Consider the following 26,131-nt stretch of genomic DNA (forward strand, 5'->3'; position numbering starts at 1 on the left):
AAATTTGCACTCTCAGCTCAAAGGTCAAGGTCATACCAGTTTTCACAAAATCATAAAAGGCTTGTTATGCCAGGGAGGTAAATCATAAATGTATTGATCCCAGGTTATGCATAACATTCTTGTATGGCAGCAAAGATGCAGCCAGTGATTTATGTATTTTCGGACAATACCTTCCATCTCAAGCTCTGAAGTTCAATGAATAATAAATGTGATTTTATCACATAATTATGCAACTAAATACAATTTAATAGCCACCAAAAGCAAATTGCCTTTAAATACTATGATAGGTATGATATTACTACACATGTATATGTATGAAATGAAGGTATTTATCTTCTTTCAACGTCCAATGACGAGCATTTGTCATGTTTTTGTGATATCATAACAAAGATATTATGTTCATGCTAAGTATTTATTAGCAAACATCAAGATTTATCACAGTGAATATTTACTTTACAACATGAAACATTTGCACTATTACAACAATTATTTACACCCGACATCTTCACATTCTCATCAGCAATTATCTCTGAGTTAGTTGTAACTTCATTGCCAGGAACAACATGGTCAGTTGCTGATTTATCTACAGTAGAGGATATCTTCATGGGTCTGGCCTTCCTCACCCTAACTGGTCTGTGAGCCTCATTGTTGTTAGTCCACGCTCCGAGACTGTCATTAGCATAAAAGTCCATCGGATAAACACTCTGCCATTCAACGTTCTTCAGTGCCACAGACATCTACAAATACAAAATAGGAGAGTAGTACTTTGGTCAAATTAGGCTACCAGGGTATATAGTCAAATGAGTTAGAATTCTAGGGCTGTATTCATCTTAAGCCACTTTCCTAATTTTACTATCTCTTAAGTCATAAGAAATAAAAAAAATAAAAAATACATTAAATTGACCTTATTGAAAAAGCATACTTTCATGTTAAAAGCACTTATACATTTCTTTTACTTTCACTATATTATTTTTTAAGCAATCAACTTAAGTTATGAAATGACTTAAAATGCTTTATAAATACGACGCCTCTTCATATTGCACATTTGGATTATTCTGAAAATATTTCTCAGACTGAAATTGATTCAATCTACTACACATGTATTTGTGAAATACTAGTGGCTAAATTGTAAAATTTCCCTGCAACATTCTTGCTGTATTTAAAGAGCAAAAATGATACAAACCTCATACGGTGAAAGGAGAGGTTTGGAGAAAGCCATTCCCCAGTCAATGGAGAGCCTTGGACATGCTATCTGGACCCACCTGAAAACACCACATAAATTAATAATCAATATTATATAACAGTCATTGAAATTAGACTTTTGGATAAACAAGCCCGAATTCCTATACTATTACTAGGCATCAATTTTTTTTTCTTCAGAATTTGAACAAGCCCGGAAGACATTTTACCAGTGCAGGGCTTGCGGGCTTGTGTTTATTTCGACCACTGATATAAAAACTGCTGCTAACGCAGTCTTATTCACAATTCATGTACATGTGGCAGCACAAAACCAACGATGCCTTAAACATAGCTAAAACAACAAAATGGCTTCTTTTTTTAACAATGCTCCAAAAATATTATGGTACCTTTAAAACACAAATTATTCACTGGTATTTATCGAGTTAAGCATTCCAAGTGCAGATCAAATTACATTTTTAGTATTTCATAACGTGGTATTTATTTTATAACAATGCCTCTGGTCCAAAATACAATTATTACAGAATAACACAATAGTGGTAACAAGTAGTTCATGTACAATTCATATAAAATATATATACACATGTTTAATATGTAGCAGCCGATTTGTCATCTATCAGTCACACATGTACCGGGTACTCATTTTGAATAACAATAGCCTTACAGATAAAGTTTACAATAGATATGACATTTCGTCTAGTGTTATCTGACAATCATGTTATAACTTTCTATTCTTTGTTGCCCATGTAAGTATGTCATACAACTGACAAAGTAATAAAAATGATATTCAACTTCTATAACATAGACATCAGGCGTAAAACAATAGGATGTGAACCTTAAGTCTCTATCAATCTTTTAATGTCTGCAAAACATGGCTAGAACAACAAAAATTAGACAGTGACTTTTTCAGCATGAATGGCCTATTGATAAATATTTCTCTGGGTTTAAAAGACTTTAAAACAAAAACAGTGCCAGGCTTTTGATGAAGATTTACATATAACTTTCACAGTATAACAACAGAAGCCTTGAAAATTAGCATACATTATTTTAGGTCATCTTCAGTGTGGACAAGAAACTTACGCATCCACATCGTTGAAGAGAGCAAGTTTATCTGGGAAAATTTCTGACAGCAGGACTGTGATACAGCTGCGACCTGACTTCTCTATTTCCTCTTTCAGGTGCTGAAAAAAATCAAAAAAAGAAAGATATAATGTATGATATAAAACAATCAAAACATAAATCTTTATTGTTTGCCTTACTTGCACACTGAATTAAAGAGATTTGCAATCAAACCTTCATAATATTAGCATATATGTATCCTTAATGTATGATCAAAATATACACCTACAGCATCCATGTACATTTATATATATTTATGTAAATATGAGATAAATACTGTAAATCAAAGAATTATTTTTATTTTTTAATAACTTATGATTGATTTTTTTTCAATGCATCTTTTAAAACATGCTTTTTCAACTGATCACTATTCTGCATGTGACAAATACATGTGCATTCATTACTGTGTATGAACTACAACAGCAAAGCATGAGAAACAGCCTTATGATGACTACAAAGTGAGCAAGATTGATTTTTAAAATTTACCTGGAGTATTTTGGGATTGCCTTGCCTGCCAAGTGTACCCAGGATGATGCCTATCTTCTGGGCAGTGGAGGCACGGGCGATGGCTGTACGACGGATCTCATGCATTTTCTCTGTTTCGTAGTACTCTCGGGAAAACACTTTACTGTAGGGGTCATACCTGGGGCATGAAGAATTCGAATTTAAAATCTCTGCTTTACTTCACTAATCAAAAGCTTCTGTTTATTTACGCTAAAAATGTGAACTAAAATGTGAACAATCCTACAGTATTCTACAGTATTAGTATGAGTATATGTACATGTATATGCTTCCAACATTTATAACAAATTATATATTTGTTAATTATACCAGTTACAAAGTCACACCATAGTGTAACAAGTCAATATTACAGTAAGTGTTTTACCTATATGCAGCAATGTCTGGGTTGTGTATCATAATAGACTCCAGGTGAAATCTTCCATCTCCAAGATATCTGAAAATAATTGTGTTCGTAATGAAAGCAAATGAAAATGAAATAAACATTAAAAAACAATTTTGCAGGCTGTTGGCTGAAGGTAATTTCTACCTGGAATGTTGAATGATTTATAGTATGACTTAAATACAGAGGTATTTCCTTGAACTTTGCAGTCAATAAACTTTAATACAAGATTTTAGTATTGTTCATAAATTAAAAAAAATGAATATGTAATGGGCTGTTGGTCTCTATGTACAATAAAATGATTCACAACAAATATCTTTTAAAGTCATCTAAATACTGCATGGGGTAGTATAATGAAATTTGGAATTAAATTCTTATGACTGTACTTACATGATGGCGTCAGCCTTATCTAGCCTGGGTGAGGTACAGCCTAGTATTTCCCCTGGTGAGAGGGGTTTGCTCTGGGGCAGGATGATCCGGTACTCATCTTTAAGGTGCTCACTCACAGACTGCAATATTTAAAAAAATAAATTATTTTCCATCAGAAACAACTTATATTTCATTCAATTTAAAATTGGTGTTATGCCTACAAATAGTGCACTTCTTTTATGCTCAGCTCTTTTGTAATCATGAGATAGCTGATATGCACTGCCAGTGGCACAGGCAGTTATTTTGCAATGTTTAATATCATCATGGTATCTTTTATGATCATAGTTAGTTGATGAATGATTGTCAAATCAACCTTTAGAAGTTTACATTCAAGAATTTTGCATAGTAATAAGTTCATTTAGTACCTGCAGAGCCGTAACAAACTGAATGGTGCTGACAAGAGCGAGGGACATTCCTGGTGTGAAGTTGTGCCGTAATGTCTCCAGGAAGTGTACTGTGTCAATCTTGATGTCTACAAATACATACAGCATCTGTATACCCTCTGTACGGTCTATAGGAACTGCAACAGCAAAAGGAGTCTGGTACATGTATATACATATGCAGTGGTGCATAGGATGTATTATTTTGTAAAATCAAGGTAACAAATGCACATATTATTCACTTTAAAACCGCACAGTGGAATTTCCTTGAAAATTAAATTGCCACTTTGACAAAGAAAAAGTATATTAAACAATCAAAATTGACAGAATTTTATTCTTAACATGCTAAAAATTTCTCCCAAACAGCTGAAATATTTCTTCCAAACAGCTGAAATTTTATAGAGACAGTGTGAGTGACCTCTTTTTTATAAACTAGTTACATTAACTCACCCAGGCAGCTGTGACCGTAATGGATCATGATGTCAGACCCAAGCGCTCGTGCTGAGAAATCGTCCACACAGCATGCGCCATATGTAACATCACCCATTATCAGTGTGTCCGCTGTTGTGAACCTATTTTAAGAAATTGTAAGTCCAAATACAATTGTAATCAGTAAAAACCTATTATATTTGGTAAAAAAAAACCACTCTGGTGCTTTATCTATTAAAAATGAGAACACCAACACCCTGGTCTTGCACCATCTACATATAATATGTCATTTTGTTAGGTGATGTTATATATAGCTATGTGACATCATTTTCTGACTGTTGTGGGAACATTTGAGAGATGGCCATGATTGTTAGTTAAATTGGCCATGTTGGAAGGATTGGCTACATCTCATTCAGACGAAACAATTTTCAATGTAGATCTAGGGTAACTTAATTGCATTTAAACTTTTCATATTTCTTTTTAAATTACATATTTGCTTTGTATTTTATCAAACTTACTGCTCTATGATGTCTGCTATGGTGCATGCATATAACAACAACCCCTCAGGAAACTGTAAGGCAACTGAAAACATTCATTTGCATTTTAAACCATATTGAATCATATCAAATCTTATCTTATGGTACAACTCATTAAAAATAAAGCAAATAAAATCTCTTAGCAGTTATGAAAACACAATGAAAATATATTTTTACAATAAAACAGTTTTTAAACCAAATATTCGTCCTTAATTGGTTGTCTGGTTAGCACAGTGACAAACACATCCGCATCACACAAAGGAGTTTCAGGTTTGATTCTTGGCCTGGGCATTTGTGAGTTTGGTCTGTCTTCAGCATCACAAAAGTGGTTTGCCTCTGGATACTCTTGTTATAACCATATTATATGACATGAGAAGCGATTGATTAGTAATTATATTGTTGTAATACTTGTTTCACAATCATTATAAAATAAATAAGTTTAAACTGAAACTGTAAGCGAAAACACACACACACACACACACACACACATAAAAGGCAAAATAACCTCTTTTTGCAGCAGCATGTTTTATCCTCCAAATTGTTTTTGGAATCTCAAAGTTGTAGTTAGATGGCAGCTGTAGGAAGGACAAAACATTATTTTATTTTCCATATAACAAACAGCTCAAAGAAGGAACCAACGTTACAAAGGGGAAGAAACAATTGAGTAATGTTCAAAAACATTACTCTAGGTATAATAATGTAGTCAAATATGTAAACAAGTTAAAAAAAGTTATACAATAGCCAGGTCCTTCCCTTTAAATTATTTTACTGATACTGATAAGTATTTAAAGTAAATCTACTACCTGCTCAATAGCTGCTTTCAACCTGGTATCATTGAGGATGTCATCTGGAATTTGGTGTGCTGTTCGCTTTGTTGCTGTAAAATTGTATTTAGGTACTGTCTAATCTTGCTTGTAACATTTCATAAATGGTTATGACATATATTCTGCAAAAGAGATTATCCTTTTATCTTTGGTAATGTTTAACTAGTATTTTTTTCACTGCCTTCCAAATTGGGTTTATTTTCAACTTTCGGAAATAAAATATTATGCCAAAATAGCTAATTCATTAGGAAATATACATGTTTTAGAGCTGGCCTTGTAAATTCCTGTTCTTTTTCAAAAATACATTGCATGTTTACATTGCGTAAGCAAAAATCACATGTTTAAAAATTTAAGCATATACCTCATATTAATAATTTGACAATGGATCACCATTCAGAGTTGTGGTGTTACAGGAAACATAGAAAGTATGTCCAAATGATTCTTGTGGTAAAATGAGACCTTCTTATCCTTCAAAAGCTTGATCATAATAACCATATTCTTATTTATGGCATATATTAAAATGGAATGATCACCCATAACCAACTTTTTTCACAGATTGTACATGTAAAGGAGACTAGACACCTGATGATACAATTGCAAGAAGAAAGGAAACTTGTCTAAAACTTACATAAAATTGATATTATCTTTGTGTCAATGCATTGTATCTTACTAACTGATGTATCACATTGACTGGTGCATTAATGATGTATAGAAATTGGAAGAGATTAATGCTCTGAAAATGATGGCGAGTTGCCTAGTTCTGGCTTCCTTAACTTGATTGCAGATAAAAAAAATTGATGTTTACTTCTACTGTAATTGATGTTTACTTCTACTGTAATTCTTTTTTATAACATGTTTGCTGATTCGAAGTTCTTGAGCTTAAACACTTATTGGTAGGGAGTTGCATGAAACACTTTTAATTCTAGCTTCCTTAACTTTAATGTAGATGAACCAAAATTTATGTTTACAACTAATGTAGTACTTATTTATTATGTATATATGCTAAAGTTTTTGAGCTAAAACACTTATTAACAGGGGTGTATAAGATCAAGTGACTTTCAAGGTGTTGGGAATAAACATTCCACTCTATTTTCAATTGGAAAACCAACTGTGCCTCCTTAATACTTGGAAACTCAGCTGATACAGCGCTGAATAACATGATGATAATTGTTAATGGGTTTATTCTTTAAACCATGTATTATCAGCCACTACTCCATATAAACAGCTGCTTTTAAGTCTGACAAGTTTTTATTTGGCGACTCTTAGCATCCATATCCCACTTGTTCTCCTAGCCAAGAATGACAGATCCCAGCACTAAGTATATTGAGCCAAAAGATAACCGGCACTCACTCGATAGTGCTAAAATGGCAATGCTTTATTGACAGAGAAGTCGATCTGAATTAGTGTTTCATGAAACACTTAAGTGTAATAAGAGAAAGGTATTGGCTAAAATAATTAATGTGTAAATTTTGTGTTTTTATTTATCAATGAAGTGTGAAGTTTTGTGGAGTTACAGTTGAAGAATATATTTTATATTCCTATGAATCAGTCGACTTTGGGCGTTTTGGGAACAAAATTAATAGCCAAAAGTTAAAAAATAGTTCCCTAAACTTGCATTATTATTGTGGCAACATCAGCCACATACTAGTCCAAATAATTGTACGTTGACAGATTTTTTTTTAGATTTTTGATATGGCAAATTCTTCACGTACGACGTTAGGGATTGGAAGAATCCCGTATAACACATCTATTATTTTAGACTAAGCCACATACTAGCTTCTATTGACAATTCTTGGGTTGTTTTGAAGGAGTACTGTTTGTGCCAATTTGGGACCATGTGGTGTCTAGTTTCTTTAAAAAAAAATGAACCTGACTATGGGTACCGCCTAAAGATCTGCACTGCAATATCCGAATACACATTATCCGAAAATATAATAACAATCGAACACAAGCTATACGGAAAAAGGAGAGAAATGTTTATAAACCCATGCCATATAAAAGTAAAGCAATAATAACTTTTTCATATACAAACCTTTAGAGTTGCTAAAGACTTTTCTTTCTTTACTGGCAGAAACAACAACTGCATCTGTCATTTTTAACGGTGATAACAGGTATGACTAAAATACGAAAATAACCTATTTTCGCGAAAATAGGTTATTTTCCTGAAAATAGCTTTTTTGACTAAAATACGAAAATAAGTTTATTTTTGATGAAAATAAAGTTATTTTCGCGAAAATAAGATTTTAAAAGAAATATGAAATTAGAGTTAGTTTTGGCGAAAATAACATTTTTGACCAAAATATAGTATGTTTTGGTCAAAAGTAAAATTATTTTGGCGAAAATAAGATTTTGAAAGAATTATGAAAATAGTTAGTTTTTGCGAAAAAAACATTTTTGACCAAAATATAGTAGGTTTTGGTCAAAAGTAAAGTTATTTTCGCGAAAATAAGATTTTGAAAGAAATATGAAAATAGAGTTAGTTTTTGGCGAAAATAACATTTTTTACCAAAATATAGTATTTTTTTGGCAAAAATAAAGTTATTTTCGCGAAAATAAGATTCTGATATAAATATGAAAATAGGGGTAGTTTTGGCGAAAATAACCTTTTGACAATAATGTATTTAGTTATTACTAAAATAAAGTTTTTTTTCGCGAAAATAAGATTCTGATATAATATAAAAATAGGGTTAGTTTTGGCGAAAATAACACTTTTTGACAATAATGTATTTAGTTTTGACTAAAATAAAGTTATTTTTGCGAAAATCAGATTTTGAAAAAATCTGAAGTGGGGTTAGTTTGGTGAAAATAACATTTTTGACAAATATGTGGTTAGTTTTTGGATAAAATAAAGTTATTTTCGCGAAAATAAGATTTTTAAAAACATGGGAAAAATACCTTCTTCTGTTGCCGTAAATGACAATTTTTAATCCAAAATATTAAATAAAAATTGGTCTACATAACACATGACAGGTGCATTAGTGTTTCGAAACAATTGTGTTTTTAAGAAAATAAAACAATGATTATTGAAAGTATTTTGACATGTTTCTGTTGATCACACCTCCATCCGCAATGTGCAACATCAAAGCGGTTATACACACTTGTTTGTCATTAAGATGACAATGACCCATAATTATAGACCGTTATTGCTACTGCAGCAGGTACACGATAAAACTAAAGTGAACACTCAAAGATATGTCCTACAACTTAAAGGAGATGCCGACATGTATGCCCACGGCGGGGAATCCACGTGACCAAATGGTAGGTTTCAGTGCAAGATGGCGTCACCAAAACGCTCGACTCGAGCCGAAAATCAAGGCAATACATATAATTATAAAACTTTCTTTATTTTTTAACATAGCTTATCATATGCCCACCTATCTAGTGTGTATTAGCATATCCATGTTTTCCTTGAAACTTTAACCGTTCTCGAGAACACTTCTGCAATGATTCCAAAATGTACGAAATCCGACTGGTAGGTTACAGTTCCATTTATCATTTTGGCTCGGATTTAGCAGAAAATGAGGTTATAATTTGGGAAAATCGCATAAAACACTTAAGTTTTGTTTAAACATAACAGGCACATGCATTTGGGAACGAATATTTTAATGATTTTAAAAGATATGAGAACGAAAAGAAAATGATAGGTTGCAGCTCCGATTTTTGAAGAGATAGGTTGCAGTTCCATATTTAGGTTGCCGTCTGGACTGCAGATTCTTTGACTTAGTTTTAGTGTTCAAGCCAAACATATAGGTTCCCATAAAACTCAACTAATATTTTTCTATACCATGTTCTTTTTACATAGTTATAACATCATCTAAAATTATAAAATCATTGAAGATCACATCGAGACTGCTGTTTTTATACTTTTGATTTTTCTGCTTACAAATTTATAAGGTTACCATCATTAATGATTTGTTTTCTGTGACAAATTGATATATTACACGTTTATCAAGTGCCTATCAAGTGTGTGGTCCGTCGCGAGAGCTCGTCCCGAGAACCTCTCCCTCATGAAGCTGCAAGCATGTCTTTGCTGCCAGCGTCCCCCAGACCAGCCGATTGCCGTTTATGCCATCGACAATGCAGCCATGAGCTCGAGCACTTGATGTTCGAGTGTTGCTCAAATAACACTAGCTATTCGCGACTTTTATTCCTGGTGGCGATTAAAAGTTTGAGTGGACCGATGTATGACTTACTTAGTACGATATCGAGACAGTCCTTCATTATATACACACTTGGCAAAATCGACGAACATTTGATAAAGGTACTCGATGTACAATTATACCCGGACTTCCTTATGAACTGTGCTAAATTATACAATGATGTGTTAAACTAAGACGCATTTAGATGAGAGCACTTCACCAATGACAATGCCACTCGACAAAATGAGCTAATCCTTAAACAGCTATTTCTATTTCGCTTTCGAAGAAATATTGCTTAAATTAATAGGAAACAGTCTATTGATTTTAGCCGATGCATTATCATTGTTCTTAATCGTTTGTAAGATCAGACTTGTATGCAGATTATAAATTATAAACGAGACCAACTTAATGCGTATAAAACAAACTTGTCGCAATTTATGTTACTGTGACTTTCTTTCATTACTATGTACTATCAAATTTGTATTGTGTTTGTAAATATTCATGCTTATGTATGCATTACCATATACCATGTACATCTCCAGAAAATGGGGGAAATAAAGCTATATATATTTATTACCCATTTACGTTTGAACTTTTAAATCGCTCCTTACATATTACATGTAATACATATTTGGTCACCAGTTCATGTAAGCAGAACTCATGAAAGGCAATGTTTGTCATTTTAGTTAAGTATAACGTTTAACTTTGTTGCTTGCGTTTGAACAAGATCAACGAATTAAACTCGACTGGTTTTCAATGGCAACATGCATTTTATATGTAAAAATATTGTTTAATCGCAGGATGATGTGGTTCAAACCTAGCTTATTCCTTCATTGTTTAATTATAAAACTACATTCGTCGCTGTTATAATCCTTCAGTGTCATGAACATGCATTACCTGACTTAATATCAGTACTAGAAAAAATATGATGTAAGATATTGAAGAGTTAGCTTTCGAGTAATGCGCCGTGTTGAACAACTTCGGACCAATTGAGACCACCTTTGTTTAAATGAACAAATACCAACCAAGTGATTGGTATTTTTTATTTATTAAACCTTGTGTTAACCTAAAGGTAACTTCAACTAAAGAAATCTTTAACACTTGATCAGGATAAAGATTATAAGTTTCTTCCATGGCCGAGAGTGTAAGATAGGTTCATAAGTCATTCCGACCCGAGCGTAGGGTGTTTTGTGGAAATGAGGACTACCCTTTCATCCGCGAGTGGCTATGGTAGATGCTTTTTCTCCCACCTCAGTTAAAAATAATTAAGTAAAAATGAGTTTTTTGCTGGAACTCTTTTGTGCATAGTGAAAATAATTGCGTATGAATATGAGATAATTCGTGGTTGCCATGGATATGCGCGCAGTGATTCAGATTAAATCAATAGTAAAATCGGTCTTTAAATAGTTCTAAGGAGAGTGAACCATTACTTCTTGAATGGTGCGTGAAAACTGTTTTATGGTGACATTCGAAGCGAGAAATAATTAACTAGCATTCTAAATATTGCCACAAGACAAGGTTTCCATGATGCTACAGACGACAGTCTTCAACAAGGGAGGTAATTACAATGTGGTGACCATTAAAAAGGAGTTCCATACGGGCATTTTATCTTTGCCCGTGGGCAAGATAAGAATATCTAGCATGGTTAAATTATTGGATGTACTTATCTGAGGTGGTAGAAAAGTTGTATCCATAATACTTCACATAATAATATATCGGCAGTAAATAAATAAAAATGTTAAACATCCTGATTTTATATACACGACGTGTATATAATATCAGGATGTTTAACATTTATTTATATATTAAACGTGATATTATTCAATAATCCTATATATATATATATCTTTAATTCTTAAAAATTAAAACAGTTTGTCACATTTCAATTCCTCCATGCTTGTATACAATATCAGTGATTCAATCACATTACATAATTTGCAGTCCAGACGACAACCTTTATATGGAACCGCAACCTACCTCTTCAAAAATCGGAGCTGCAGCCTATCATTTTCTTTTCGTTCTCATATCTTTTAAAATCATTAAAATATTCGTTGCCAAATGCATGTGCCTGTTATGTTTAAACAAAACTTAAGTGTTTTATGCGATTTTCCCAAATTACAACCTCATTTTCTGCTAAATCCGAGCCAAAATGATAAATGGAACTGTAACCTACCAGTCGGATTTCGTACATTTTGGAATCATTGCAGAAGTGTTCTCGAGAACGGTTAAAGTTTCAAGGAAAACATGGATATGCTAATACACACTAGATAGGTGGGCATATGATAAGCTATGTTAAAAAATAAAGAAAGTTTTATAATTATATGTATTGCCTTGATTTTCGGCTCGAGTCGAGCGTTTTGGTGACGCCATCTTGCACTGAAACCTACCATTTGGTCACGTGGATTCCCCGCCGTGATGCCTATGACAGGCTGAGCCTAAAATGTAAATCGTGGTGTGCTCGCCGAATGAGTATAACTTGTAACTAGTAAAACCCGATGGCGAGGGTTTAAAAGCTCACCCAACCACCCATGCCAATGGGTCGAATAGAAGAAAGTTCTGTGTGTTTGGATAGTTTTTCCCCCAAAATAATCAATTTTTAATCAAAATCTTATTTTCGCGAAAATAATTTTATTTTAGCCAAAAATTAACTACATTTTTGTAAAAAAAAGATATTTTCGCCAAAACTAACCCTATTTTCAGATTTTTATCAAAATGTTATTTTCGCAAAAACAACTTTATTTTATTCAAAACTAACTACATTTTTGTCAAAAATGTTATTTTCGCCAACACTCCAGATTTTTACCAAAATCTTATTTTCGCGAAAATACCTTTATTTTAGTCATAAACTTACTACATGTTTGTCAAAAATGTTATTTTCGCCAAAATTTACCAAAACATATTTCCGCAACTTTATTTTATCCAAAAACTAAGTACATTTTTGTCGAAAATGTTATTTTCGCCAAAACTTACCCTATTTTCAGATTTTTACCAAAACTTATTTCAAAAAAAATATTTCATCCCAAAAATAACTACTTTTTTGTCAAAAATGTTATTTTCGCCAAAATTTACCAGATTTTTATCAAAATCTTATTTTCGCCAAAGTATCTTTATTTTAGCCCAAACTAAGTACATAATTGTCAAAAAAAGTTATTTTCGCACAAACTAACCTTATTTTCAGATTTTTATCAAAAGCTTACTTTCGCCAAAATAACTTTATTTTGATAAAAAATAACCTTATTTTCGCATCTTAGTCAAAAAAGCAATTTTCGCGGAAATAACCTATTTTCGCGAAAATAGCCTATTTTGGGTGCGGGGTGATACAGGAATCCAGTGGATTTCACGTGAAATCCACTCAAAACGTGAAATCCACTCAGAACTCAGTTATTTTAATTAATAATTTAATTTTTTTATATAAATATTAGAAAGTGCCTCATGAAGGGTTTATATTTCAAATTTTATTGAAATTGGTAAAAAAATAAAGAAGTTAGAGCAATTTTTCATTTTTTTCCCCAAAATAGATCGGAAATCGAGGTGAAATCCAGATTCCGATAAGTGAAATCCACTCATAACTCATTAATTTTAATAAATAATTTTCTGTTTTTGTATATTTATTAGAAAATGCCTCATCAAGGGTTTATATTTCAAATTTTATTGAAATTGGTCAAAAAATAAAGAAGTTAGAGCAATTTTTCATTTTTTTTCAAAAATAGATCGGAAATCGAGGTGAAATCCAGTTTTCGAGAAGTGAAATCCACTCTTAACTCAGTTTTATAAATTAGTTATTTTTATTTTTTGTATACATTTTGGAAAGTGCCTAATGAAGGGTTTATATTTCAAATTTTATTGAAATATATCAAGAAATGAAGAAGTTAGAGCAATTTTTCGGAAATCGAAGTGAAATCCACATTTTGACAAGTGAAATCCACTTTTTCAGACGTGAAATCCACTCATAACTCATTTATTTTTAACAAATTAATTTTTCTGTAGAACAGATAATTGAAAGGGCTTCATAATGGGTTTATATTTCAAATTTTATTCAAATTGATCCAAAAATAAGAAAGTTGTAGACCTATTTTGAAAAAAGATCGGAAATCGAAGTGAAATCCACATTTTGACAAGTGAAATCCACTTTTTGAGACGTGAAATCCACTCATAACTCATTTATTGTTAACAAATTATTTTTTTTGTTGAACAAATAATTGAAAAGGCATTATCATCGGTTTATATTTAAAATTTAAATGGAATTGGTCCAAAAATGAAGAAGTTTGATAAATATATTTAAAACTGATCTGAAAGCGTAGTGAAATCCACATTTTGACAAGTGAAATCCACTTTTCCAGACGTGAAATCCACTCATAACTCATTTTTTTTTTTTTTTTTTAACAATTTTTTTTTGTTGAACAAATAATTGAAAAGGCATTATCATCGGTTTATATTTAAAATTTAAATGGAACTACAACAATAAGCATATTTATATCTAACAGCACAATAATTGCTTTTAGCTCGTATTAATCTGTGAAATTACGTAATATGTTTCCTGATGGCGTGAAAGTATTTAATGTGTCCTTTGTTTTTGTAGTGCACCATGTCACTGTGATAGTCCTTATGAAATCTTATGTCCTTCATTTCAATGCATTGTACACTTTTTCGAACAAGATTATTGATGCGTTTTCTCTGTGCGTTGAAACTTTTTTTGCTTAGAAATTTGTCTTTGAAGTTTCCCCTTTCTGTTTACCTGTGTATATTTTTATCATATTTTGCTATTGTTTATTTTGTGTAATTATTTTCCTTAACTGTTGTGAACATACCTTTTCATTATCTCTCATCATTGTAAACCAAGTTAAACATATGATTTCACTTGGTGTAACTTTGTTCTGTTGTATTTGTTTGTTTATTTTTTTATTTTTTTTATGATAACGTACATGTATATCAACCAATGTACATGTATAAATAACCATAAATAAATGTCTGGCATAAACAAATAATACAAAACAATTCTCGGATTATTTATTAAATTTTTAATATTTTCAAAATTCGAAAGTAAAAAAGGGCCATGATTGAGGGCGCCTCCACGTGGTATGGCCTGGATGTGTATGGATATTGTGTTTATCATGAAAAAAATTAAACAATTATGCATACACAACAAAACGCCCTCACAATATAACTTCAACTTTCTTATTTTTGGATCAATTTGAATAAAATTTGAAATATAAACCCATTATGTAGCCTTTTCAATTATTTGTTCAACAAAAAAAATAATTTGTTAACAATAAATGAGTTATGAGTGGATTTCACGTCTCAAAAAGTGGATTTCACTTGTCAAAATGTGGATTTCACTTCGATTTCCGATCTTTTTTCAAAATAGGTCTACAACTTTCTTATTTTTGGATCAATTTGGATAAAATTTGAAATATAAACCCATTATGAAGCCCTTTCAATTATTTGTTCTACAGAAAAATTAATTTGTTAAAAATAAATGAGTTGTGGGTGGATTTCACGTCTGAAAAAGTGGATTTCACTTGTCAAAATGTGGATTTCACTTCGATTTCCGAAAAATTGCTCTAACTTCTTCATTTCTTGATATATTTCAATAAAATTTGAAATATAAACCCTTCATTAGGCACTTTCCAAAATGTATACAAAAAATAAAAATTACTAACTAATAAAACTGAGTTAAGAGTGGATTTCACTTCTCGAAAACTGGATTTCACCTCGATTTCCGATCTATTTTCGAAAAATTGCTCTTACTTCTTCATTTTTTGACCAATTTCAATAAAATTTGAAATATAAACCCTTTATGAGACACTCTCTAATAAATATACAAAAACAGAAAATTATTTATTAAAATTAATGAGTTATGAGTGGATTTCACTTCTCGAAAACTGGATTTCACCTCGATTTCCGATCTATTTTTGAAAAAAAATGAAAAAATGCTCTAACTTCTTTATTTTTTGACCAATTTCAATAAAATTTGAAATATAAACCCTTGATGAGGCATTTTCTAATAAATATACAAAAACAGAAAATTATTTATTAAAATTAATGAGTTATGAGTGGATTTCACTTCTCGAAAACTGGATTTCACCTCGATTTCCGATCTATTTTTGAAAAAAAAATGAAAAATTGCTCTAACTTCTTAATTTTTTGACCAATTTCAATAAAATTTGAAATATAAACCCTTGATGAGGCATTTTCTAATAAATATACAAAAACAGAAAATTATTTATTAAAATTAATGAGTTATGAGTGGATTTCACTTATCGGAATCTGGATTTCACCTCGATTTCCGATCTATTTTTGGAAAAAAATGAAAATTTGCTCTAACTTCTTTATTTTTTGACCAATTTCAATAAAATTTGAAATATAAACCCTTCATGAGGCACTTTCTAATATGTATATAAAAAAAAATAAATTATTAATTAAAATAACTGAGTTCTGAGTGGATTTCACGTTTTGAGTGGATTTCACGTGAAATCCACTGGATTCCTGTATCACCCCGCACCGGCCTATTTTCGTATTTTAGTCATACACGATATAAACTACTATTTCTACTTTCGGTTTTGAGAACTATTTATGTGCATAAAATTCGGTTAGCATTTTACCCTACTAAATTGACAAGAAATAAAGTCTAAAATTATGTTTTGTAACCAATTTTTACGTAAGATATAGAAGAAAGGTATATATACTTTCAGCACCATGCATATTATGCACATTATAGGAAGACATTTAAGCACTATTTTGTGTAAATGAGTTAATGTCGCAAGTCACTTCCGGTTAAAACTCATGTTGACAAAAAAATAACAAAATGAACAGCGTTGGGGAGGAATGTAATTCTTTAAAGAAAGCATACGATGAATGTTTTAACCTTTGGTTCGCAAATGACTTCTTGAAGGGCGAAAGAAACCAACCATGTCCGCAATTATTTGAGAAATATCAAGAATGTGTGAAGGTGAATATAATAAATTTGTATTTCATCACATCAGATTTATCATTGTACATAGTAAAGTAAACATGGTGCGCCCAAAGACTGCCATATCACTAGCTCTGAGCTTACCTACTGCTGGGTCTTACGTACACACACTACACTCCTCCCTCCAATGAACCTTTTAGGCTGACAGAGGCTCTGGTTAACTGTAGTCCAAATAATTGTACGTTGACGGATTTTTTTTAGATTTTTGATATGGCAAATCCTTCACGTACAAATTGTTTAGTATCAAAAGTGGGTAGTTGTTCCGATCAGGATTCCGGGTTAAAGCATATAGCGTCTATAAAATATCATAACAACAAGAAATATTACCAGATAATGTTATTTTATATTAGTTCCGTACGCAAAAAAATAAATATCCAACTTATAATTATGAGTTTGACGGCTTTTTTTCATTTCATTCTGTCAAAACATAACGATATATACATGAAGGGCACCTGCAAGGCTTTTTAGGGCACAGTTTTAAATCGCTCGGAACATTTCGGCCATGGCCGAGTTGTTACGATTGTATAACGAGGTCTATCTCGAAGCTTTGTCGGAGAAGGCCGAGCTTTTACGATTGTATCGAGTTGTTCCCCTTCGCATAATTGTTGTCTGTGTCAGTCAGCTTTCGTTTTATTGGAAAGGTAAACAACTTGTTTTAATGCACTAAATGCTTGTTTAGTGCAAAATAACATTTCACTTACATGGTAAAATATGAATATAACTCTTTATGATCAATTTCAACCATAAAATACTTCACTTAAAACAATTTCAATATTTTTAAAACACCCCCGTTTTTTGCACATTCCCGTTTAGACGTTAGGGATTGGAAGAATCCCGTATAACACGTCTATTATTTTAGACTATGGTTAACTGCTGCCACCAAAAATAGTAAACCGGGGAAGAAAAGTGTGCCCTTTGAGGCGCTCGAACCCACGGCCACCTAAACACTGGCTCTAACTTAGGGAGCGGTTGGTTCTTACACACACACACACACTACACAATGTCATTCCCTATATTTATGTCAATCACTACCATATTGTATCTAATTTGAGATTCTCATCTGTATTTTAATCACAGGGTGTCAGGGAATTTTATATCTTTTCGACCACATTTTCATATTGAAAAAGTGGAATGTTTGAATTGTAAAATGCCCATGCTTGTTTTCCAATTATTGAACCAGCTTTTATAGATGAGATTTTTTTGGAAAAAAATAAATATTTTTTTAATTTATATATTGCAAAAATAATATCCTATTTTCATGCTAAAAATTTATTTACAGCGACCAATATTTCAATCATCTACTATCTGTATATTAATACAGACCTTTGCCTTAGCAACACTTTTCATCTTGTTTTGTTGAGTATATTTACCTTAAAATCCATTCATTGTCTTAAACTTCTAAAAAGTCAAAACGTATAGCATTGGGAATGACATCACAGGGCCCATGCACATCTTTGAGGCATCTCAGTTATATTGACCATTAAAGGCACACAACAAAGGTTGATGCAACACATTAATTATCATATTTTACTCATTTGACCGGATCAAAATAAAACAAAATCATTTGATATTGTATAGATAAAATTTTTGGTGCTTTTGTTTTAAATGTGGAATTCATGGCCACATAGATGTATGAATTCAAAAAAACAAACATTGATAGAGGCTTTTTTTATCTGTACAGAAATCATATCGTTTTTTGTCAAAAAACATCATTAATGCACCAGTCAATTGTAACCACGGCCCCCCCAGGTCTGGGGGATAGCGGGGACTTTGACTTTCGGTCCAGCCAACCCCGGGTAGAATCCCAGCCCTGCAGGGACGAACAGTTGGTAAAATCCCCACCAAATGCCCCCACACCCAGGGACCCTAGGTAAGGCCCATTCGCGGCTATATTTTGCTATCCCCGGTATACCCCCAGACCTGGGGGGGGGGGGGGGGGGGGGCGTGGTTACAATTGACTGGTGCATAAAGTCAAATGAGTTAACATGATAATGCATTAATATTAAAAACTTTTTTTTTATCAACCTATGTTATGCGCCTTTTAAACTAATATTATAACCATCCAGTGAAGATGTTAATCAAGATAGTATTATTATTAATCATAATTTCATGTACATGTATTTTCACGGGGTTGACTTTTGACAGGTTATTACCTATCAAGGTTTGATGTTAGTTTATTTTTAGTATTACAGTTTAAAACTGCACTATCACAGATTTACCGTTTTTCCAACTTTTTAATTTTTTGTCTTGGAATTAGCAAATTTGTGCATAAATATCTGCAAACCAGTGATGCAAGACTGCTGACAGAAGATCAGATCACAAATATTCATATTTCCATTCCAAATTTAATGTTTTATGGCTTAACCATTACTAACTCAAATAATGAGTCAAATGCAATATACACCCATGCTATACTAAATCTCCCATAATTTGAAGTGTATTCAGGGGTAGATGAACGAGTGATAGGAAAGAGCAGTAAGAAGCTACATCCCATAATGTTAATAACGAGGAAATGCTTACTCTTAATTGACACACTTTATCTATTATGGAATGTAAGAATCAAATTTTCAAAGTGACATGTTAAAGTATGAAATTATCCCTTCCAACTGCTAAGTTTGTTTTTATAATATTTTCATTTCCTTTATTTACAGAAAGCCATTAAAGAAAAGAACATCGAGCTTTGGGAACTGGACAGAAATGTGCTAGGAACAGAAGATGAGAAAAAAGCTCCTTCATAATGATTCTGTTGGAAGAGAGGAATTCAGAACATTAAGCCTCTCACTTGAAAACTTTCAACAGTATAATAGCTATCGCAGTAATCCAGTCAGCCTGGGATTTGTTAAGACTGGTCACTGATATTGACAAACTATTGCTGTGACAAGAAGTAAATGTTGCATGATTTTGACCCTGAAATTTGTATATTCACAACCTTGTTCTGTGTGCTCAACACATCAAATACAGTTCAGTGTATCATGAAGGAATAGTGCTGTAAAACTGTTTTAGTGTGCACCAATAATGCGTCAATATCAACATTTTGTTGTGTACATTAAATTTAATAGTAATTATGGTTATGCAGGCTTTCAAGCGGGCCCTTCTTTTCCCTACTTTTTTTAGGCTCTTACTTTTTCTTGAAAAAGTCCTACTTTCCCTACTTTTTTGGTGAAATTGTTAGAGAAATAATATAATTTTTTTAACTGAAATACATTGATTGAAATAATCTAAATCTTGATTTGAGTAAGAACCTTTCTAGTATTTTTGGAGGATTAGTTTGATGCAGTAAATGAGTGGTGCATGTTTATAAGTCAAAGACACAAGATTCATCTCATCCTGTGGCTTAATCCCTCTTGAAGCACTGGTGTCTAAGCATGAAATAACTACATGAACATCACAATTGATGAACAGATTAAGTAGTCATTTATTTGCATCCATTAAAAAGGTATTAAAGTAAAGAGCCCTACTATCCCTTCTTTTTGCCCTATTTTCCCCTCCTACTTTTATCCCTTCTTTCTTGTTATTGATCACTTGAAAGCCTGGTTATGTTTTTCTTATTTAATATTAATTAGATTATACCCTCCTAACATGGAACAAAAAAAAACCCTGACAAATAATTCATTTTACATTTTGTTTTGTATGATTTTAAATTATTAAAACTTATACTAAGAAATGGTGTTCTTTCTCATCAAGATTTCTGTCAATATTCACCCAATAGTATTGTTTCATTATTATATCATGTGAAAAGGTTTGTGGGCAAGGCATGGAAGATAAAGTCAGATCAATAGTATTCATGTACATGTAGTTAAACTTCCTTTTGTGATTGTGTCAGAGCAGGTTTTACAAATATTAGTTCAAAAGTCATTGTCTCTCAAATAATACCAGATACAAAGTTCCTTTTTTATTGTATTACAGTACAGTTGTAAGAAGTGGCAACATAATAATATTGGTATACATGTAGCTATATAAACATAAATACTATTCAAATAAGGAAACATGCATGAAGTTGTGTGCTTAGCATAAATGTGCCTTTTATGAAAAATATTTGAATACGTATTTAAGTCCATTATATATTTGATGGCTTATTGCACATTTAAGAATATATAAAATAATAACTATAATATACGATGTTATTAATATTTATATATAAATATGCAAATAACATCCTTAATGTGTAAACAGCTTTCAGCATAGTTTGTATACAGTCATTTTGTCGGACATCCACGAGGTGATGACCAGCCTGTCGTCCGACGGCCGGTGGCAGATATTCAGTGGCTGTTTTACTCCATCGCGCTCACGTAAGATAATTTGACGTAGAACGCCGTCGGGCGATATCTGATGGACGGTGTTTGAGTCTCGGCCACACACGTAAATGTTCCCTTCCGGGTCGTGGGTGACACCTAGCGGACCGACAAGGTAGCTGTTACGGTAGCTGTTAGTGAGTGCGCCACCGCGCGTCATGGTCTGCACGTTAAACGTACCCCAATCGGATACGTAGAGCATGTCCTGGAAGCGGTCTATGAACCACGGAGTATGAAAGGTCATTCCGTATATTCTACGCTGCAACACACCGTCATGGTTTAGCACTACTACTTCTGATGTTTCCGGGGAGTAATTGGTGACAAATATAGAGTCTGCATCACAAGATACTCCCCAACAGTTCTGATCCAGACTTGTTGCATGTTTCAGTGAAATTTTCCTATGTATCACAGTCAAAAATTGAAGTTGCTTGCGGTCGGGTATGGTCACAACCGCTCGCTCGTCATCTATAACAGCTATATCCCACGGCTGGCTGGGTAAACTCTGCGCAGAAATACACTTTAACTTTTTGTTAAACAGTTTGATTTTTTTGTTGGCATTGTCACACGTAAGAAGTTTTCCATTGTCCATAAACTCACACCCTGTAATACAGCACCGCTCACGGTCAAACGACCATCCAGACAGACGGGCGGACACTTCCTTTTCTTTCTCCGCATATTTATTGGCGTAGGGCTTATCACAAGAACACGGCATGGGAAATTTGCAGATCTCTACTTCTGTCTGGGAAACGCTGAAGAGTGAATTGAAGTCTGCTAATATGTCGGTTAGTTTTTTAAGTGGCTCGAAATGGAATTGCACTTTCCCCACCATTTTGTGGTGATCTCTTATGATATTTTCGTCGCTTTGAACTCGACTAATTGCTTCCTGCACTTCAAATACCACTGAATTTTCCACAGAAGTCTCGCTGCCTTCCAGAAACTTTAAGTAGCTATTTAGATTGGTTATTTCCATTTCCATTTTAGTCATAGTCCCTTCTAATTTCGCAATTTCAGATTTATACAAAACGTCCATTTCTTGTAAGGCTTCTTTTTCCATTTTGTCAATTACAACTATGATGTGTGACTTGTATTTCATAACCGATCTAATAAAGTCTTTCTTAGAGGCTTTTAGTTGCACTTGAAGTTCTTCATTTTCTTGTTTGATTTTCAAATATCGGTCTCGCATAACATTGAGTTGGTTTACAGCGTCCTCGCAGTATTTTTGACGTAATTCTGGTGGGATCTCTGGTATGAACTTGACCTGTTCCTTACAATGGTAATTGTGAACCTTCACGCAAATGCCACAATATATTTCATTGTCCTTCATGCATATAAAACAAGGATCTTCCACGTGCTCCTTACCGCATACGTGCACTGGGATGAGCGAATCGGCACGGTATTTAGAATGACCCTTTATACTTTTATCGTCATTTTCCTCAAAAGACTGGTTCAGGTCTGAAGAATCGCCGGTTTTGTTTAGTACATCATTACTTGAACCGCCTATATCACACAGATTGTCAATGTCCAGAATATCTGGAAGCGAACAAGAGTGACGATTGGATAGTTGCCGGGAGGTCAGAAGTCGGCCAAAGTCCCGAGGAATATGATGGCTTGCATCTATAGATATCCGCCCCTTGGGTCTCGCCTGCAGCATATTTACGGTCATGACGTCGTAGGCCCTCAATTCGTCATTATTTGAACTGACACCACTGTCCGACGTTTCTGTTAACGTTGAAATTTTTCGTTCAGCTGTGGTAATATCCGAGGCGGAGTTATATTCCATCATATATAAACCTAAACTCATAAAGGAAATCTGCTGTGTGACAACGAAAGCACCGAAAACTTGAAGTGTCCGAATATTTATTTAAATCACAGTTTCTCAACATTTATGTGACGTTCTCGACCCTCTTGAAAGTTTTAAGGATTGATACGCACCCATTGTAGTTTAAAGTTTGTTTCATGAATCATAATTGTGTTTTCTTCCTGATCGTTTTTATCCACACTGAGCTATAAGTGTTCAGTTACAAGTATATGTTTTGTAATTCACATTACTGTTAAAGAATGATACTGTTTCACAATCCTATATAAGTTGATGACACACATGTGTAAACATACATTATCATCGAAGTATTTCACAAAATTAACATTCCACAATAACGTAATGAAGAATGGTATTTGGTATCACTTTGTGTGTGCACTCGATTTGTTTCATATTCGTCAAGATACATGTATGTCAGTGTTCACAATCAGTGTTGCTCAGATAACAAGAGCACTGATGACGAATACTAGTATGACATTCTATTCACTGACAATCTAATTTTGAATCATTCCCAAATTCTATAAATGCTCCAGCACGATTCTCCAAGTCACAACATTGTTCAAAGTAGTTCTCCGAAAACATATGAATAGAGACGAGTTTAATCTCTTGGCAACATTTCGTGAGGTCTTTATCTGATCTATAAGCATCATTTAGACGATGTTCGTCACTCATCGTCGGCATATCGAGCACTTTGATCCAGTTTTGCTTGTTTACACGAGAAGTCGCGTGCCAGTGTAACTCTGTGACTGTATCATACTGCTCTGTTGCAGAAATCTGAAATTCAAAACACGTGTTCAGTGCAACTTCATAATAAATTGTGGCATTTGATTTACGTGCAATAAGAATAGTTCTGCTAAACTTATGTATAATCTATCTGTTCGTAATTGCATTTTACATAATTTTAAATGCATCTGATTATGAACGAAGTTATACAAACTGATCATACGCCTCGCATGCCGTAGAAAATGTTTTTCTATTTACGTCGTTATGTTACTTCGTCCGACTAACAGCAATCATTTAAGAGCGTCACTGTGACCTCTGTGCGTGTAAAAAATGTACGAAATGAAAAATGAGGCTGGTCATTTGGACATTATCTGCCCTATGCTATCCCGGTCATGAATTTAATTTACCACTTCACTAACATACGGCTGTAAATTCCCGGTCATAAATAAACCATTCAATTATATATTCCATTTACATGTATTTTTCTCCTTTAATTACCTGAATATGTCCAATTTGATAAAAACATGTCAACACTACAATCTTAAGAGGTTTTTACATCGTCGAGTGGTAAATGAATGGTTGAAAATAGTTTCATCTATCTCAACACGTTAGCTGTGCTATGGAGTGGAGCAGTAGACCATGTAATGCATTTATTTTTTAAATTAACCACAGAGCGTATTAGTAACAAACGTAAGCTTTAAACATCGTCTGTCATTAAACACCAGTTTCTTATTCTGTTATGAATATATACATTAGTTTACAAGTATATACCCTTAAAGTGGCCATGGTCAAAAACCGAATGAGCCATTATGTTTATTTAACGATACAGTTGGTCCATCCAAAGGCTATTACTGCTTAATACCACTGTAACTAAGAAATTATAAGAAAAATGGTTTTGTTCTTGAATGAGTAAAAACTTCGTCAAAGGAATGGATTTTTTTGCGTAAATCATTTGTGTTGTGTTTACAATACTCGACATTCAGTGAAAGGACTATATCTAACACATGAGAAACACTAATTGAATGTAAAGCGTTTCAAGATAAAAATGAAGTAAAACAACAACACAACCTAGTAATGTCTAATCTTCGAAAACGAAAACGTCGGAAGTTAAGAGGCTTTAGAAGCCTCGAGCATGATATGCGGTTGGCTCATTCAAGCTCTTTTAATTGCCGTAATTCTCTTTTTCCTGACTGCAAGTGACCGAATGTAGGCGTATTTAGTCTAACTGTTCCCACGACACTGCGTCCAATTAGGGTTAAGACAAGCTGGTATTCATATGTCACAATACGTTTTTAGCTCGATATTCAAAAACTAAGGAGTGCTAGTGCAGTGACCCTTGAGTCAGCATCGCCGTTACACCTTGGTTCCGTCGAAGTGTTGCATGCAAGCACATATCTCATTAACCACTTGTGTGGTGAACTTGAAAAGCTTAGTTATATGTATCTTATTTAATGTGAAAAATGTAATGGTAATCAAACAAGAACAAAATGTTTTGTAAAGAAATAATCTATTGGATTACCATGTATACTGGGTGCTATAACATGACTCATTTGATGCGAAGACACGCGAATGATATTCAACGTAATAAAATGCGCCTCATTTGTTCATCTAACGCTGCGTGGCGCACTGCCTGGTCTTTGATATTAAATTCGTCAAACACGAGGCCCAAGAGGGCCTATGCTCTACTGGCATGGCGCTTGTGGTCATTTTCAATACAGAGCATGAACGTACAAGTTATAGGCAACAAATATATAGTTTACTTTTTGTGTTTGGGTTAGTTAAACAACGCTGCATGTTCAACATCTGAGGACAGAAAGTGTTGTAAGCAGATTAGTTGCATGAACTATTTTAATATGTGCCAAGTAAAGGTAATCTGAGGGTAAAAAATATTTGCTTTCAAAACTGTTTAAAGGTCAAAATTTCATTTCAATAGCTTTAAAAATAAAAAAAAGTTGGTCAAAAGGTCAAAGTCAATGACATCCGAGGACAACATTGATGCTCGTTTGCAAAACTGTGCACATGGTCAAAATTTCATTGCTGTAGCTTTAAAAATTAAAAGTAAGTCAAAAAAGATGGGGCTAGCTTTTGCCCAAAGGGCATAATTTCAAATGTTTTGCTAGACGGCCATCATATGATGCTCCACAACAAATATCAAAGGTATGGGCCTTGTGGTTTGAAACAAGAAGATTTTGAAAGTATTTCTTAAACAAGTCTCTAGGAAACTTGTGACCACGGGGCAGTGCCAGTTTTGACCCAAGGGGCATAATTTGAACAACCATGGTAGTGGACCACTAAATAAAGGCTTGTTCAAAATAGCAAGGATCTGCATAGCTGTTTCAGCCAAAAAGGTTTTTAACATTTCCCAATTAAAGTATA

The 26,131-nt window shown here is 33.3% G+C and overlaps 2 protein-coding genes across 5 annotated transcripts; both read right to left on the bottom strand.

Moving 5' to 3' along the window:
* Positions 1-223: 223 nt before the first annotated feature.
* On the bottom strand, positions 224-7,946 carry LOC128232443 (2-(3-amino-3-carboxypropyl)histidine synthase subunit 1-like). The gene is made up of 12 exons (XM_052945991.1): positions 7,848-7,946; positions 5,795-5,868; positions 5,497-5,566; positions 4,974-5,037; positions 4,477-4,598; positions 4,012-4,166; positions 3,608-3,726; positions 3,203-3,271; positions 2,803-2,959; positions 2,278-2,378; positions 1,184-1,262; positions 224-737 (listed from the first exon to the last, which is right to left on the bottom strand). The coding sequence occupies exons 1-12, from the start codon at positions 7,906-7,908 to the stop codon at positions 426-428; spliced, it is 1,383 nt and encodes a 460-aa protein (XP_052801951.1). The 5' UTR covers positions 7,909-7,946; the 3' UTR covers positions 224-425.
* Positions 7,947-20,803: 12,857 nt separating this feature from the next.
* On the bottom strand, positions 20,804-24,377 carry LOC128231781 (uncharacterized). 4 transcript variants are annotated; one of them, XM_052944971.1, is made up of 2 exons: positions 24,254-24,377; positions 20,804-23,806 (listed from the first exon to the last, which is right to left on the bottom strand). In XM_052944971.1, exon 2 carries the CDS (start codon positions 23,015-23,017, stop codon positions 21,101-21,103), a length of 1,917 nt encoding a protein of 638 aa, XP_052800931.1. In that variant the 5' UTR covers positions 23,018-23,806; positions 24,254-24,377; the 3' UTR covers positions 20,804-21,100. The 4 variants fall into 4 exon arrangements, with proteins under 4 accessions (XP_052800931.1, XP_052800934.1, XP_052800932.1 ...); XM_052944974.1 differs by lacking the exon at positions 24,254-24,377 and adding an exon at positions 24,163-24,181; XM_052944972.1 differs by lacking the exon at positions 24,254-24,377 and adding an exon at positions 23,979-24,115.
* Positions 24,378-26,131: the final 1,754 nt, after the last annotated feature.

This window comes from Mya arenaria, chromosome 4, assembly GCF_026914265.1.
Source record: "Mya arenaria isolate MELC-2E11 chromosome 4, ASM2691426v1".
Classification (NCBI taxonomy): Eukaryota; Metazoa; Mollusca; class Bivalvia; order Myida; family Myidae; genus Mya; species Mya arenaria.

What these genes read in the sequence shown, in the direction of transcription:
- LOC128232443 (XM_052945991.1), bottom strand. Translation starts at nt 7,908, where the DNA reads ATGACAGATGCAGTTGTTGTTTCTGCCAGTAAAGAAAGAAAAGTCTTT. An exon ending in GCAATCCCAAAATACTCCAG is followed by an intron (nt 2,379 to 2,802) that starts GTAAATTTTAAA and finishes GATTTTTTTCAG; the next exon opens with CACCTGAAAGAGGAAATAGA. An exon ending in CTCTTCAACGATGTGGATGC is followed by an intron (nt 1,263 to 2,277) that starts GTAAGTTTCTTG and finishes TGGTGTTTTCAG; the next exon opens with GTGGGTCCAGATAGCATGTC.
- LOC128231781 (XM_052944971.1), bottom strand. Translation starts at nt 23,017, where the DNA reads ATGAGTTTAGGTTTATATATGATGGAATATAACTCCGCCTCGGATATT.